The sequence below is a fragment of the Cavia porcellus genome, unplaced genomic scaffold (assembly GCF_034190915.1).
Source record: "Cavia porcellus strain 051 isolate PalLab524CR breed Dunkin Hartley unplaced genomic scaffold, mCavPor4.1 scaffold_12, whole genome shotgun sequence".
Lineage (NCBI taxonomy): Eukaryota > Metazoa > Chordata > Mammalia > Rodentia > Caviidae > Cavia > Cavia porcellus.
In genome coordinates, this window is record NW_026947495.1 from 60,826,353 (window position 1) to 60,844,306 (window position 17,954).

The following is a 17,954-nucleotide window of genomic DNA, read 5'->3' on the forward strand; positions in this document are numbered from 1 at the left end:
TGTGAGAAACATCTTTACAGTTCCTCAGTGTCCTTTGGACAGTGGCTTGGCACTAAACCCCCAGAGATCATCTCTGAGAAAGAAAACAGGACTTTTTCCTTCCTACAAGATGGGCAAGAAAATTCATGCCTAAACAAACACTCCAAAGGCTGGCAAAGAGTTTAAGCTCAACCTCTATGTAGGGACACATCCATCCTGTAGAGCTACACTGGTGTAAATGGACTACTGTGGGAAAAATTATTTTCTTTAGTGTAGAGAAGTTTCTGAGTTTCAAACGGGAAACTTTGTAAGTCTTGCCCTGTTTGATACAGATGCCAAATAAGACACTTTCAATTTCTCTTCCCTCTACTATCTTTGAAAAAGGACCAGCATCCCTTAAGGAGCAGTTAGGGGAAGAAGGAGGCCGGCTGTGATCCGTCACCAAACTGTAAGGGATTTAAATACTCCTTGACATGGCTGGGGGCAAGCAGCATGCACCTCCAAATTCCAGACTTATTGTTTATTGTTCAGTAAATTCGTGAATACACACTAATTGCAAGGCTGGGCTGTGAAGACTCAAAGGACCATCCTTCCCTTAAAGAATTTATATCCCAGAGAAGACATAGCACATGCGCCTACAACTTCCCACAGGCACTTGAAAGAAAAGAGCAATTCAGAATCCACTTGGGAGATAGAAAGAGGAAACCTCATGGAGTGGAGAACTGGATTTTGAAGCAGGGACAGAGTTTGGAAAGGAGAGAATAAGCAGCTAAGAGAGAAATGGAGGAGAATGGAGAGGAACTGAACGTTAGGAGGCTCCTGCAGGGTCAGGGAGTGGATCTCACTGCAACTAGAGGAAAACAGAGTCCTGTCTGGGCTGCTTCCACCTGCAGGCTGGTGGTCTGGAATTTGATGACAGCTGGAGAGTACTAAGAACTTGTGTTTAAATTCTGCATCTGGAAATTTTAAAGTGAATTAGAAGAGGCTCGAATTTGAAAAACCAGTTAGGAAGTTATAAGAGTGATAAGGTCTGACTCATTGCAAAAATGCAACAGAAAGCAGGAGAGGAGGCTGCAGGCGAGAGAGGAGGCCAAGAGAAAGTTTGCAGGTTGCAAAGCAGGGTCAGTGACAGCGACATGTGCTGTCTGGCTGTGAGCCTTGAAACATGAGACTTGATGAAGGAAGCCAGACACGCACAGCACATTTGTCTTCCACTTAGATGAAATGCCCAGACTAGGTGAATCCACAGAGACAAGGGAATAGGGAGGGGCTGCCTACTGCATAGAGTCCCCTTTGGGGACGACAGAAATATCTGGGGACATGTTTTAATGGGAATAGTGCATGACAGTGTTGAAAGTCCTAAGTGCTGCTGGGGTGCATTGTTAAAGTAGTTACTTTTATGCTACATGAGTGTCACCCCACTTAAAATAATATTAATAAAAAGAAGAATGGCACCCCTAATGAAGGCCAGTCCTCTTTTGCTGGGATGCTGCTGTGTCTGGTAAACAGTGTACAGCAGAGAGAGAGGAGGAAGAGAGGAGTATGACTGAGTCCAGGAGTGAGAGAAAAGGAGAGAGTGGCAGTACAGAGACCAAAGGAGCAGAGCTGTAAGGTACAGATAGTGATTCAAAAGGCCCCATGCTGCAGAGAAGCCAAGAAATATGCACTGTGAAAACACCAGGTGGGAGCAACATTTGGGCTGCCCTTATGGGGACAGGGTGGTATTGGGCCCCATGACCCAAGGATTTCAGCCTGAGCTCCAGAGGAAGGGGGTGGTGGCCAGCATCATGAGGGGCAAAGACTACCACAAGTTCCTTCCTGAGTCCGCTTGGGCACATCGAACACAAAGGGGTCCCTGTTGCGAATGCAGCTTGCCACCTCACTGCCACTTGCCGGGCTTCTGGTTAAACTCAGGGGAGGATGGGATTTCCGCCAAGCTCCTGCAAGAAGGAAAGATGCAGGGGAAAGATCATGGAGACTTGTTCTAGAAAGCCCTGCATGTATTCTTGGCCAATTAGGACGAATAATGCTTCCAGCTGGGTCTTGGAGATGGGGTGTCCATGTACACCTCCGGTCAAGAGGAGCCCTCCTGGGACTTGTATGGAGTGCCTTGCACGCACGCGTACACACACACACACATACACACACACACACATACACACATGTTCTTCATTTGCTACATTATTGCGCACCTTCTCAAAGAGTCTCAGCCTAACAGTAAATGATAAAACTGGAAAATGGAGCGATGGAGTAACAGATCCACCATCCTTTGCTACGTGGTTGTGCCTCCCTGTAAGCCTGGCTGTGGCTTCCTTCTCCCCTGAGTCTACAAGCTCTTGTGTGGAGGAGTCGGGTGGAAGGAGAAAGGCTGAACACCCAATAAGTGGTCATTCCATTGTCAAGTGTCAACAGTTTCGTTTGGCTTCAGGAAAAAAAAAAATGCATCTCATTTTTCCCAGATTGGCACCTTTTGTTCTCTATGTGATAGTTCATGGGAAAGCTGAATAATATCTGATGAATGGCCAAAAACTCTCATCATTTCAGTTATCCTCCTCTCCTGTACGATGATTTGTGTTTCATTGAGAGAATGTTGGAATCGCTCACAGGAAAGCCCCTGTAGCACACAAACCACGTTGGTGAGACGCAGTCTTCCTGAAAGTCATTGGTGTTCTTTCCCTGCACGTGGGTGGGTTTTCCCAGTTAGAGTGACATCTGCATTCTATATACAAGTGACTAGAAGATTAACCTGTCACTACTGTACCCTGCTGGCATTTGAAGAATGTATTGTTTAGTCTGAGGCTAAATATCTTCCTGGTCCTTTAAATAATTACAAACTACCTGCACTACTTTGGATAATCAGGTATATGGATAATCATATGTATATCAACAAATAATGGATATTAACATCCCCAATATATTTTATGTACCATGTAAATAAAGAATGCTTTTATATGTGCCAGTAACTTTAGTCTTCTCTTGCTAGTACTGGATCATTAATAATGTGATGATTTTCTTACAGTCAGCCATTGAGAAACTAACCCATGATTACCTAAACTTATTCCACTTCCCGCCACTAACTAAGGTAAGGTTTCTTCTTTTCTGAAGGTATGCTTCTTTTATTGACATGTGCACCTGCCACATCCACACCTAAATTTGCCAGTGTCGGAAACTTGTTTGAAGTGGAATTTAATCCTATCTAGACAATAAAAGTCCCTTTGAGGACTAGGATGTGTCCCAATTAAATAGGCTTGCTCCCCACATGTTAAAATATTAACAGTGCATTCATGATAAGAAGAGGTGTAAATGACTACAGCATAGGTGACACCATCGAGCCTTACCTTGCTCTAGACATCTTTCTCTGACATACAAGTCCCTGGAGGAACTTGCACACTAGAGCTCTGGGTTATCAGCGGCATTGGGGAGTGGGAGGGCTGTTTTTGAATGATATACTAATATTCAGTAGTCCCCCCTTGTCTGTGGGAAGTACATTCCAGCACCCTCTATGGTTGCCTGGAACTGAGGTTAGTGCCAAACCCTTCATGCAATCTTTTTCCTGTACATACATACCTATAACAGAGTCTAATTTGTAAACCAGGCACAGTTAAGAGATTAACAACAGTAACCAATAGTAAAATAGAACAGTTATGAAAGTTACTTAGAAGGTATGAATTATTTATCTCTGGGATTTTCTATTTAATGTTTGCAGACCACAACTGGCTAGCAAGTAATTGAAACCATGGAAAGCAAATAAGAAGGGACCAGGGTATTTAACATATTATTCTATATATAATCTCAGAGTAATGGCATAAAGTCAGCATACACTTGTAATTACTACATAGATCACTAGGGGCTAAGGATGTAGCCTTGTGGTAGACTACTTGTCTGGTATCTGTAAAGGCGAGTTAAATACCTAGCACTAACCAAACGAAACAAAACACAAAACCCTCTACTTGTGCAGATAGTAAGTATGGTTTTCCATCTGCAAGCCCTTCCCTCCATCCATGTGTGCTTTAGGAGCTTCAGAACTCTCTTTGGGAATAGCTTATTGCTATCTCAGATGTCCTGAAACTCTGAAATTGAAATAATCACAATGCAGCTCCAGATATGAAGTGCTTTTCTAGCATAAAACTGATGTAAGATGCATCATGAGAAACAAAACAATGACATTCAGCCTGAAGTATATAAGTTTGATCATTTAGCAAAGTTCTCATAGGCTTAATTTATCATTTTTCTTGCTTTAAGTAATTATAACTTGTAGCTTTATCCAAAAAAACCAACAGCAAACAATAGATTTTTAAAAATCTGATTTACACAACAAGTCAAAGTCAAGCACCATCTACCATAAATAGTGCTTGGTTTTCTGTTCCAGGGCTCAGGAGGTGAACCTGAAGAAAATGAGGAAAAAATTGTGAACCTTGAACTTGTTTTTGGCTTTCACTTGAAACCAGGAACTGGCCCACAGGTAAATCACATTCGGGAAATTTTCCATGTAATTTGCTCCTTCGTTTTCCTGTGACTCCATGGTTTTGTGTGTGCCACCCTCAGCCACACAGTTAGGTGACCCGAGTAAACTTAAAGACTTTGTTAAACAGGGTTGAGTTGACAGGCAGATGCTGCCCCTAGACCCCAGTATGGGAACTGTTTTTCTCTGTCAGTGAAGAGGCCACCCAGGCTCTGGAGGTAACTCACAGGGAGGGAAGTGGCGAACACCAGCTTCCTGCTTCCTCAAGGGCTTCAGTCTCATGATACCGAGGATGGCACAGCACCGCGAATGGAACTCCAGGCGGTACGGAGGCCCAGCCTACCACCAGTCATTCACTCACGTTTTCACTTTTTGTCATTTTTAGAGTCTAGGAAAAGCTATTTACCTACATAGCATGTGAGCTGGAATCTTACTAGGCTCGTGTTAGTCTAGACTACCATAGATAGATAATAATAATAACTTCTTATTGACTACTTGTTCTGTGCCAGGCATACAGTACCGAAGTGTAAATGCTAATTTCCAAACGTGAAAGCTAAAGCTCTGAGAGGGTCAGTGACTCTGCCTCCGGCCCAGAACCTAAGCCCTTACCTACTGTATTACTTGTGCTTTTCCTCTGAGTAGTCACAGGACCTCATCGATAAAACTGTAACTGGTAGCTGGGCCTGAGGCAGACTCAGCTGGCCTACTGACCACTGGCGAAGAAAAGCATGCTTGGCCCAGGCCATTCCTGGGAACCAGTGCTTGGGAAAGCTAGGAAGTTGTGGTGAAGGTTGACTGTCACCTGAGGTTGGAAAGATGCCCTTCCAGACACCTGGCAGGGAGAGCCTGGCCTGCGCTGCCACGGGTGTGTGATGCTTCTGTGGAACCACAGTGCTGGGCTGAAAGACAGCAGCTCTGAATTCAGGCCTCCAGTCTGTGCACACTTCTGTCTTCCTTCCCTGGATAGGTCACTGTCTGTCATTCCGGTTGTTAGAAGTAGACCCAAAAAGGGACTGCAGAGTAAGTTTCTACCTTCAACATCATCAAAGGGCCTTTTAACACTGAGATACTGTAGCTGTGGGCACCCTAAATCTATCCAACGATAGGCAAATTGCATATTTCCATTTGCCTGCTTTAGTATCCTCAATTTCTTGAGTTATGAGTGCTCTTCGTTTAAACCATTTTATGGCCTATAATTGATAAAGAGACAAGAATTTCTCTAAGACTTTTTGAGAGGCTCCAAACAAAAATATTTTCAATTGTTGAAGAAATGATTTTTGATGTGGAAAGCTGATAACTTTTAGTAAGAAACAAGAGCTGTCAATGATATTTGAGACAGAATTCAGCAGTGTGTTTTTACCATAAGCATGTAAAGTTCGTGAATCATCCATAAACCCAAAGCTGCCACAACATTTGATATTCTGCTATCTCATCCAGAGTGATAATTTCATCCATTCATTCAGTGCCATGCGCCTGGCTGTATGCTGCACGCTTAGGATTCGGTGTTAGAAAGTAGCATCCTGACTTGGAAGGAACCCAGAGCTTATTGGGAGAAATACACGGGATCAGTGAGTGGTTACAGTACCAAATGATGAGTTTTTACAACACCATATACATCATTCTGGGGCACACACTGCATGCACCTCTGCAGATGGGAAGGAGGTGAGGGAGGATCTTGAAGTCTTTCTGTTAGAAGTGATACTTAAACTCAAATTTGAAATTCATTAGTGTAAATTGGGCGGGGAGAGGACATTGAAGGCAAAAGCAACAGTGTGTGCCAGTGTTCACACTCAGGGAGCCACACAAACCTGGGGAGCTCCTCCTGAGCTGATTTCCATGGGGCCACACAGCTCAGGCATCCTCCCCCTGGGAAAACTTAGTAGTATGTTGATCATTAAGACCGGAAAAGGAGGCTGGTGACCACAAACAGCTGAGTTTAACCTATGTGTTAAACTAAGGAGTTTGAAGGGTTTTGAGTAGAAAGTAGGTAGGATTAGAAGCACAGAGGAGGAAAGATACAGTGGGAAGGAGCCAGGCTAGTGTGAGAAAGACCAGCACATTAGAAGTGGTAAGAACCTGAGCCTGCAGCAATGCTGCCAAGGGCCGCACATCCCAAGACACGCAGAGTGACACTGTTAGGACCTCATCAGGAGCCAGGATGCTGCTAGAGGTTTTTGGTATGGGTAAAGTCTTTCGTCCTCCCCAACCCACGACTTGGATAAGCCTTACAGGAGAAAGCGGAAGCTTTGGGAAGGGACGTTCTTCCCACATCTAAGTTTGCAGGTCAGACACACTTGCTTGATTTCACCTTTTCTTTCCCAAGTAAGATGAGAGGTGTGTTGTAATGGGAACTGCTGGGAATAACATATGACAGAGACTTTATTGTGAAAATAGTAGCTGCATTTTCCCTTTGTCTTTGGTAAAGACTTCCAGCTTAGAGCCCTTAAAATTCGTATGCTTAGCCAAGTGTGGTGACACACACCTGTGACTCTGGGTGACTGAAGCAGATAGATCACAAATTTGAGCCTAGCTTGGGCAACTTAGCAAGACCCTGCCTCAAAAATTACAAAAAAAAGGCTAGGGATGTAGCTCAATGTGATTTAATCTCAATCTCCCGTGCTGCCCCCCACACACTAAAAAAAATAAAAGCTATACCATTTCAATAACTTTAAGCTACCAAAAGTAAATAATAAAAATATGACTTCATACACAAAAAGACAAATACATACAGAGAAAAAGCCTTTCGTTGTAAGATCTGTCCAATCCTTTGTTCTAAGAATTTGAATTAAATTCTTTTTAACTTCATTTTACAACTAGGTGGTTTGTGGTACAGAATGAGGCTGACTTGCAGAACCTCGGAAGCCATCTGCATTTGAGAGCCTGTGCTTTCTACAGGGGTCGCCGCGGTGACACCTTGCCTGTGAGCTTTGTCCATATAGTTGGACCACTGCAGAAAGCCAGGACCTGACCGTACTCCAGCTCATACACATGCTGCAGCAACCATCCTCTCAGAATGCCCTTTTCATTGCCTTTTTAAAAACAACCTGGCAGATGAAAACAAAAATCTTGATTGAACCACAAACTTCAGCGGCAATTCAGTAAATGATAAGCTAAGGATGTAGTGAGGTAGGCGAGCACTTGCCTAGCATGTGTGAGGCCCTGGGGTCCAGCCCCCAAACCACCAAGAAACATTTAATTAACGAATGAATAAGTGAGAGTGAGTTTTACCCACTTACTTGATTGATCCATTTCTACATGGTAAAGTTAATTATTCATTTAAATAATGGTGCAGGCTGGAAGTTATGACAAAATGGCAGAAATTGCATCTTTCTCCATCTGAATGTCTACTGTAGGGCAGAAAATGCCTGTGATAATTATTATTACCTCATACTTCTGGCCAAAGACACTGCAGAAAGCACTTTGCAAACCTTTTTTCCATGCCACAGTTATAGCCCAGCATAATAGGAAAGCATCATACCTCAATTAGACTCCTCAGGAGGAAATCGAGTGGGGAGGCGAAGCACTAGTCAAGGGTTCTCACCTGCTAAGGGTGGATCCAGTCCACAGGCTTACCCACCTTTTTCTGGAAAGTACTATTATCCCCTAAAGTAGGTACATTGATAATCAATTCATTTGCCGAAGTTAGCACTACGTTACCACAGTTTCTGTTTTGTGAGAAAACTGTCTTATGTTTTGTATTCTAAAGCCTTTGACTTGCCACAGAAGAGAAGCAGCTTTCAAACTCTCAAGTAGCTACACACACTCCCCAGGGTGACAACCACCCTTTTTATTGAAATATTCAGCTGCATAGAGTTTATTATTATATCTCTTATCAGCTCACCAGTCAGGAATATTGATTCTCAAATTGCCAAGGGATAAACTATCAAATCACCCAGCAGTTTTCTCACCAAGATCTTTTTGCGACTTTGTGTCATAAAAATTCAAAAGCAGAGCCAGGAAGGAACTACTGTATTTGAGAGTTGTCCATTGCTCATGAGTGATGAACAACCAGGCTTTGTCTCCTGAATCCTGATTCCCCTCCCTTCTGATGCAATGAAAGAAGCCTGATGGAAGCCGAGTGCCTGCAGGTCTGGACTGACCACCTGCCCTAGGTGGGAGAACTGGGTTCGAGGAGGAGCAAGGGAAACAACGCCCCGGTCTCCCAACACCTCTGATCGCTGGGCCTTTAATAGGGATCCACTTCTCATCTTGGGCTACCTCTTTCCAAATGGATCTCCATCCCTTTTTCCCTCAAGAGGGTGTGAGGGCTCGATAGAACCAAGAAGAGAAAATGAGAGGAACAGTTTGAAGGAGTGGAAACAACTGACAAAGCGCCTCCGAGTCCCCTCTGGGGAACTTCCCTCCTGTCCAGCCTGGTCATTGTTAGCATCTGGCCCCAACCCCTACTCACCAGAGGTGGGAAATATTCCAATCAATAGTTCTGCTTCTTTGGTCTTCTCACATCACAGGTTAAAAACACTGCTTTTTACAAATGCTTCTCATTTGTATTGTGCTTTCAGGTCTTTATTAGATTGCTTGTAAAATGTTGCATTTAATAAATTTAATTGAATCTCCAGGTCCTTTCTCAGAGCACTATAAATATCAAAAACTGTCAAATAGGGCTTTTTTCCCTATTGTGTAATTTTTGTAAATGGATAGATAAACATGAGTAAAATAACAGGGCACAAAGAAAAAGATTTTGTAAGGAAATATAAAGCCAATACCTTTTATAAATTTCAGAATAGTTAAAAGCAGAGCTTTTCTTTAATGTGAGTTACATTTATTCAAAAATCAGTATAAGGAAGTTCCCATGATAAGGCACAGGAGTGAGGGGATATGAATACACAAACGTGTTTGTGTGGTTAAGTCTATAAGCTTTCAGCACTAGGGTTTTATAAGAAAAGTAAGTTTTAGGGAGGACAAAACAGGGAGGTATTAGTCAGGTACAAAATTTTGGCTCTACAACATGAATAAGTCCTAGAGATCCACTGTACAGCATACATGCCTATAATAAACAAGGCGCTAAGAAGGCACATCTTATGTTAAGTGTTCTGATCACAAAAATAACAATAAGAGATCAGGAATTAGCTTTGAGGTGATAGAAATGTTAATGCCATGGGTTGTGGTGAGGGCTTCATGATATATTACTTAATGTTCACATTAAATTCTTGCAGCTTTTTGTATGTCAATCATACCTCCAAATAAAGTGGTCTCTTGAACAAGAGAAACACAAGTTTTATTAATTGACAGTAACAAAGCAAACACAGACAAAAATTTTACAATTGCATAACTTTGCTGCTGACTTCTAAACAGAATGGCGATTCCTCCTTCCAGTGGGTTGGCCAGCGCCTGTAGTGCTAAAACCGGGCAAGGTGCTCAGTGCTTGCTTGCTGATGGATTAACACCTATATGGACATGCTTCATGCCACAGAGTGTCTAGAAACTAGAGAAAATAGCCCTGATTAGAGGCATTTGCAGATTTCCACAGTGTAAATATTCCCGCCATAGCTGCTTTCGAGTTACCAATCCAACTTCACTGTGGATTGGTAGGAAGGAAGAGCTGTGAGCACCGGGCTTGTGAGTGCTGACTGCAGTAGACTACGGGGTTACGCTTAGTCTTCTTAAAAAGATTATAAAACCTTTCAAAAATAGCAATGTCCCCACATGAGAAAACATAGGCTTCAGTAAGTTATAAACATACTATTGCTGGTTTCCTACTATCTTGAGAGTAATTAGCTCAAAGAAAGCTCCAGTCTCCTAATGAGCCTGTTGTTGGCTTAGGTCTCCTTGAGTCATCATTTTCTCCTTCTTACCATGTTTTATGAGTAAAAAACATAGGATTCAAGTTTGTGCAGTAAAAACAGACTTATGGAGGCACAGAAACAAATTTTAAATCTGCAGCTAACCTTTAAAAACAATGGAAACTGTTCTAGTTGGTAACCTCGTGATGACCGGTGCAGGTGTTGATACTGATAGAGGAGATCTTTGCTTTTAGAAGTGTGTTTTGAAAAGCCTCCAAGAATCACTGTAAGTTCTGCAGAGCAAAGACCTCAGTACTCAACAGTGACTTGTGTTTTCTCAACCAAAAATTAGGTCTTGAGAATAACCAGCTATAGAAGTGACAGATTATTTGAAGTAAAATTAAAAGCACTGTGTTGGAAAATCAAGGACTGATGACAGCTATGTCAATCCTGGACTCTGGATTTGGACTGAGAATAGCTCAACTGGTAAACAGTGCCTACTGCTTAGGTTAGTACTTCAGAAATAATTTCTTGGAGTCACTTTTGAGGTTGTGGAAGCAGGAGAAGAGCTTTGCAGATAGAACAGCTGTTTTGAGGGTCCTAAATGAGAGTTTATTTGCAGAAGATTTTCCAGTATAAAAATACTTATTAATCACCTCTGAGGTAAGCCAGGTCACCTTGTAGATTTGTTAAGAAACCCTTGAGAATAGTCTTAATTATTCAAAAATCAGTAGTGAGACTTACTATTTCCTTTCTACAAGGTAAAAACCTAATACCTTCCAACTTAAAATACATGTACAAAACAAAACCCTTTTCCAAACACATCAGCTAATATCTGAACCATTTTAGATAGCCGGGGGTGTAGTGCATCCTATGAAAGTGCGACTCACTTGATTTGGTTCACTTTATTTTAACATCATCCCTAAGGTCCCTTTTTCATACAGAAGTCCAATAACAACCCCCCAAACAAGGCAATGTAACAACCTTATCTCCACTGGTGTCTACTTGGCACCAATCTGCCCTGACCTTAGACACGAGCCATTGTTAAGGGTATAACACATTTACATATTTTGCAATAAAACATCAGTTATTTGCATTACTGTGTCAAGTTTTATTTGATTCTTTCACCTAAAAATGACTCATTTTCCTTTCTTGTATTTTAAAAACCAACTACTCTAAGCTTGTTTGAGAATAATCAAAAATTGCCCATTTAGCTAGAAGTCATTTTCTTTTCAAAAGGCAAATGTTATTTAATCTTTCAGCTGTTCATTGTGCCATCATAAATACTTTCTTTTCAGCACAGTTGTGGGGACTGAAATGAGCCCACTAATTGCCTCCCATTTCGACTGACATGTGGTGGTTTAGTGGAAAGAGAACACAGCAGGGAGAAGGAAATAGGAGGCTGAGAAAATGAGAGCTAATTATTTTCACTGCCTCATGTCAGGCTCTGTGTCAGCCTTGTTTTTACAAACTGGAAGGTTTAGCACTAAATAAAACAAACTGGCGTCATGTTTTTATATACTGGCAGTGTCATGGAAGCAGCTGCACATCTCAAAGACAATATAATGCCTGCGTTCGCATGGACACCATCTGACAGGCACTGTGAGCCACGGCTAATGAGGATATCACAGTGGTGCCAAAGTGAAAGGTGCTGAATTATGTATGATTCTTCATCAGTGCGGCAATAGTCCTGTACATCATTATGAGACATTGTTTTGCTGAAGAGATTAAAACATTCTTAGTTCCAGACCCTGCAACCTATACGCGCTGAAAGAGGTTATTAATGGAATTTTTAGGGAGAGTTTCTTGTGGATTTCTTTCGGGTTGAAAAACAAATCTCATGGGACAAAGATGTGGCGGGTCATGACACTGTATAGATGGAGAAGCAAATTAACCATACTTGTATTATCTTCCTTTTAAAGGCAGCATAATAAAATATAGTGTAGCGGGGTTATGCTTAATGATAAATAACCCAGGTGCCATCACAGGATGCTCCACTCTCCTGCCTTGAACTCAGCGGGCTTCGGCAGCTGAGCTGGATAATAGCAACCTGTGTAAAGAAGCTCTCTGAGGCCTAAGTCATCAACATCTCACTACTCAACACCAGCATGACCAGTCTTTTAGCTCGTTTCTATTTTATCTGCCATGACTTCTTACGTTTCGTGACAGTCAGTTGCTTGCTATGACTGTTACCTTTCTTTCCCTCCTCTTGAATCTTAAAAAGTTGAGTCCAACCACTCTCTTCTATATTTTGAAATATTTCCTCCATAAAGGCTTTCTTTTTCCTCCTGGAATCTTCTTGGGTGGTTTTGCTTTTTTTTTTTTTTTTCCTCCATTCATGAAGGTAGAGGAGAGGCTGGGGATTTTGAAAACCTGTGTCTGTAAGATTGGACTCAATGTGCCCAGAACTTGAACCCCAGTCCCAGGAGGCTGAATGACCTTGTTGAATGCTTCACCATTTTCTGAGCCTCGGTGTCCTCATCTGTAAAGTAGGGGCAGTGCTAGTTTGCAAGACTGAGGGTTAAATAACATAGAAAAATCTCAAACACATCATTCCCAACATATGCAAACGCACACTGTGAAACTGGTGATAGAAATCAGAGGAGTGGGTGCCCCTGCTTGTGGAAGGGGCTTGTCTGGGAAACGGTATGAGGGAGCTTGCTGGGGTACTAGAAATACCTTGCTTGTTTTGTTGGTTATACGGTATATACATTTGTCAAAACTGTAGTGTACCATGCTAAATTTAAATCTGCAATTTATTAGATGTAAATTACACCTCAATAAGAAAGTATATTAAAAAAATTTAGATATCTGTAACCTTCATGTAAAAGTGATCTATAAAAGCCCAAAATCCTAATTTTGAGATCTGTTTCCTTCTGGAGTATCCTGAATGATCTTAGACTTAGATTTTATAAAAGGTTTATCTACAGTGTTGATAATTCTAATCTAATTTTATCAAGTTGAAAAATAAGCCAGGGATTTAGCTCAGTGGAATAAGCGCCTGCCTTGCACGCGCTAGGTCATGAGTTTGATCCCCGGTACCAAAAACAAAACAAAACATATATAGGGAGAGATTCTGTCTCTGAATTGCCCAGAACTTTAAAGTTGAATTTTTTTGTGACACTTTCAGTTATTTTTCTATTTGGAAAATTTACCCCGTCTTGATTATTTCTTTAAATTCTCTTCACTTTTCATTCTTTTCGTCCTCTTTTTCAAAAAGGAGAGAGAAGGGATGTCTGTTGTATTATTAGTTTTGTGACAAAACACACCTGAGAAAATCAACTTAGAGGAGAAAAGCTTTACTCTGATTCATGGTTTCAGAGGTTTGGGTTCATAGTCAGCTGGCTCCATTGCTGTGAGCCTGCCGTGAGGTGGAACGTCACGGTGATGGCAGTCTGGAGAAGAGGCTTCACCTTGTGCTGGCTAGAAAGCAGAGACAGACAGACACGACATGATCCAGTCCCCAAGGGCATCCCCCCAGGGAACCCTTCCCTTCACCGAGGTCTCTCTCATCTCCTTCAGGTTCCATCACCTCCCATAGTCCACTCAGGGTGAAGGAATCAGTAGATTAGTGCTCTGCTAAGATTAGAGCCCTCACATCCACTCACTTCCTAAAAGCCCTCTACCTGAGAACACTGCTGCATTGGGAATCCAGCTTTCAATACATTCGCTTCTGCAGGATATTGCCAGACCCAAACTATGTTTGTTTGGCACCAGTGGTACCACCTTAGAACTCCAAAGAATTTTCAGTGGCTTAAAAAACATGTGATAGTGAGTCTTACAAAGAAACAACTTAATTTAGCATTAGGAGAGTATTGTTTAGGATTTATATTCACAGAGTAAAAGGTTCTGTTTTACTTGGTTAGTAGTCTTAATTCAGAAAATATTTCACATTACCAGCAATCCTGAAGCATTTCACTGGGAATGCTTTCTTGTCCTCTGTTACCCATATACTTTCTCCTAAAATTATCCATGCATTTCAACAGCTGCCCTGAGAAATGTACCCATCCTGGATTCCCAAGAGAGTTGTCCTGGTTTTTTTTTTTTTGTTGTTGTTGTTGTTTTTGTTTTTTTATCATTCCAAGTGCGAAAATTTCCCTGTCTCCAAGAAAATGCCATTTGGTTCTTTCAGATTTGTATTGCGGAATCAGATTTTCTAACTAGTGGAAAGTTTCCGTAACTATATTTTGTTATCTAAACCCTAGCAAAGACACTTCCTTCTTCCCAGAGCCCTGCTCTGTTCCTGGCCCAGGGATGGATTAGTAATTAGCATTCCCTTTGGAAGGTGCAACAGCACAATTTGTTTGAATGGCTGGTGAATATCCATTTGAATGGTGTGGCTGTTAGGTGGAGTTTCAACCCAATTGGTCCTGGGATCTGCCCTGGAGATTGCTAGAGGTCATTTCTAAGTGTGTCTGTGGGTCATGGAGGCATGGGGTGAGGTCTATATCTGGTTCCTTGCCCCTTCCATTGTGCAGAGTACTTCCTCTGCTCTGCTCCATAAACTAAGCACCTTTGTTCTGCCACACCCTTCCACCTTCTGCCTTAGAACCAGTCCATCATGAACTGAAACAGCAAACCAAACTAAACCTGTCTTCCTTTAGGCTGTGGGTATGGAGGGTTGTGTTTGTGGTAGGAAAGCTAAGCAGTAGAGCTAGGAATCCAGTTATAAACTAAAAACCCAGGGTAGTCAGACCCATCTTCCTTGATTCTGCATCTGCACTGAGACGAGAGCTGACTGACTGGAAGATAGTGGAACCTCAAGAGATGGGGCCTACTGGTGGTCTCCAGGTCTTTGCAGGCATCCCTCAAAGGGGGCTGTAGGACTTGGGTCTTTCCCTTTCTAATGCTCTTGCCAGAAGGTGAGCAGTTTTGATCCACTACACCTTCTGGCCATGGATGCTACTTCACCACAGACTCAAAAGGGACAGGGCCAACCGTTGTGGAACAGAAACTCCAGAACTACATGCCAGAGTAAAACTTTTCTCTCTGTATGTTGATCATCTCAAATATTGATCATAGCAAGAGAAAAAAAAAACTGGCTAACACAAGAAACCTGCTTTTCATAGTACCACAAGACTACATTGGTTCAAATGTCAATGTGATCCACATTTGCTATGTATGTGATCTCTGTCAAATGACCACATCTCTCTGTGCTTCTCTTTCCTTGGCTAAAATAAGACTCACTGACTGTCAATCACATTTAATAGCCACTGCACCTCCAGACATCTGATGGTGCCTATTAGTAGAGGTGCATTAGGGTCTACTGAACCAGAGATGAACAGAATTCATACTATATAATCCATCTTTGTCAGAAGATATAAATAAATCTATTTCATTTATTTATTTTCCTAAAACCAGTCATGCATACATTGCAACTTTTTTCAACACTGGTCATTTCCTGTTCCCAGAGCTAGTCTGTACCATTGGGCCCCTAGGCTCCTACCCCAGCGAGATGCTTGAGGCAGTCTGCCTGCTGCAGCTTCATCCCTGATCTATACCACACTTTGCACCTTCCTGCTTCTCTGAGTTCCTTGGCCCTCTGTCCCATTCTCTTCTGTCACTGCTAAGTGATAGGCCAACTGGTCCAGTAAAATAATTGGAGCTGATTGATGATCATAATAGAAACAATAATAATTGCACCTTTTTGAGCTCCTGATGTGGTTTTGACACATGCTGGGTACTGCATTTATACTATTCCATTTTAATTATCACACAATACAGCAACCCACTTGTGAATCAAGAGCACTGAGGTTCAGAAGGGTACATATATTGGCTGTGGTTGGGGGGAGAGAAAATGGCAAAAACTAGGAGTCAAGCTCGCGTGGGTAAGGACTTTACCTTGTGAGCTCTACCCAGCATCCTATAGTAATGGCTTAAGATTTAAACTTAAAAAAAAAAAAAAAGATTTAAATTTTTTCTGAATTGCTTCCAAACTCCATTTGGAGTCATTAATGTCTTTAACCAACTGAGTGACTAGCGAGGACATTTCAGGCCACCAGGGCTAAGGTTGCGAGTTGTCTATAGTCATTGAAAATTACAATCTTAGTTACTTTTCTCATTGCTGAGACAAAATACCTGACACCCAAGGTTAAAGGAGGAAGGGGTTATCCCAGCTCACAGTTCATAGAGGTGTCAGTCCATAGTCAGCGGGGTCCAAGGCAGGGTGGCATAACAGGGGGACATTGCAGAGCAGAAATGGTTCATGGCAGGCAGAAAGCAGCAAAGCAGTGAAGCACCAGCAACCGCAGACAGAAGCAGCTGCTGTCTTTTCTGTCCCTTATATTCTATCTAAGCTGCAAACTTACTGATTCACGGTGTCACCCGTGCCCAGGGTGGGGTACCCTTAGACCAGCATGATACCCTAAATCCTAGTATCACACGCATGGCCCACCTTTGAAACTCACCTATGAACAAAAGGGACTTTGGGGGACGTCTAGATACAAGTCATAACAGTTACTATTGAACACTAGTCACACTTCTAGCTCTCCTATCAAGCAAAAATCAGTAAAATCAGTAAAAGTAAATGGTTTTGAAATCAGTGGACATAGACTCAATACCTGGTTTGTGTCACTGCCAAAAAGTGGTGCAAGTAAAGATCTGATTAGTCTCATAAATATGTGGAGTTGTTGCTCTTTTAGTAATGCTACTGATAATTCTATTCATCCTATGCACTATGAAAATCATTTCAGTGATCCATTGTTTAAGAATAAAACAATGAATTGTTTAAGAATAAAACAATACAACATAGCTTTGTATGCTATGTTGTATAGGTGTGCTCTGCGGAATTAAGTGACCACTGTATAAATTCTGGTAGTTGTAGACAATTCTCATAGACAGCTCATGACTCATTAGGCAACAAAACTGCCAAAAATGCCTTAGATTAATTTGAAATTGTTTAGAATTTAAGGAATTCCATTACTTTTTTTTTTCAGATTACTTAACTAGGTAACAATGACATCATCGAGGCTCTGAAAATTTCTGAGTTATATGAAGGGATTGGAAAATTAATATGTTAGATGAATATTATATTTTCTCTTTATTTCTCATGCATTTTTGTAACAACTAGGACCTATTTTTCCATGAAGTGAATAACACCATCTTGTCTTACAACATTCTTGACTATAGTTTTATTGTTTCAGTGTCTACTTTCTTTTATGCTTCCATTAAAAGGCTTTCTTTCAGATAACAGAAAAGGAGAATTTAAAACAACATCAACAACAGCAACAAAGACACTAAGCTGTGCCAGTCATGATGGTGGACACCTGTAGTGCCAGCTGTCTGAGAGACTGAGGCAAGAAGATCACAAATTCACGCATAACCTGGGCAACCTTAGTGATTTAGTGAGACCCTCTCTCAAAATAAAATTCTAAAGGGCTGGTCAAGTGCTTGCCTAGCATGAGTGAAACCCTGGGTTCAATGCCTAGTACCAAAACAATCAGATAAAGTAAAAGGTCTGTAACCTCTTATTTGGACTAGTGTTCCTCCAGGGCAGAGTTGAGCAGGTGATTGCTCAAGGAGAACCTATGATGTGTTGCTTTTTTAGTTATATTTACAGAGTCTTCTTTGGTCCTTCTTTCCTATCTGTTCTCAATGGATCAATCCACTTATGGAGCTTGGCAAAGCCATCCAGAGGGTCCAGCCCAGCCACCCTCCCATATTCCTTTCCCTGTTAGCATCTCTCTCAACTTTAGAAGAGTCAGCTCTGGCCTGTCACTGTCCTGCAGCCACCACCTGTTGCCATGAAACCCAGAAAGGTTCCTCACTCAATG

The 17,954-nt window shown here is 41.8% G+C and overlaps 1 protein-coding gene across 7 annotated transcripts in view; it reads left to right on the plus strand.

Moving 5' to 3' along the window:
* The window catches only part of Map3k20 (mitogen-activated protein kinase kinase kinase 20), a 166,024-nt gene that overhangs the window by 132,832 nt on the left and 15,238 nt on the right, over positions 1–17,954 (plus strand). For 5 of the 7 annotated variants that reach the window (XM_063259295.1, XM_063259296.1, XM_063259294.1 and 2 more), the window contains exons 15-16: positions 2,999–3,061; positions 4,349–4,441. In XM_063259295.1, coding sequence (XP_063115365.1) covers positions 2,999–3,061; positions 4,349–4,441 — 156 coding nt within the window. Of the gene's footprint in view, positions 1–363; positions 406–2,998; positions 3,062–4,348; positions 4,442–7,258; positions 9,018–17,954 lie in introns of those variants that run through there. The other 2 variants (XM_063259298.1, XM_063259300.1) reach the window with 2 other exon arrangements.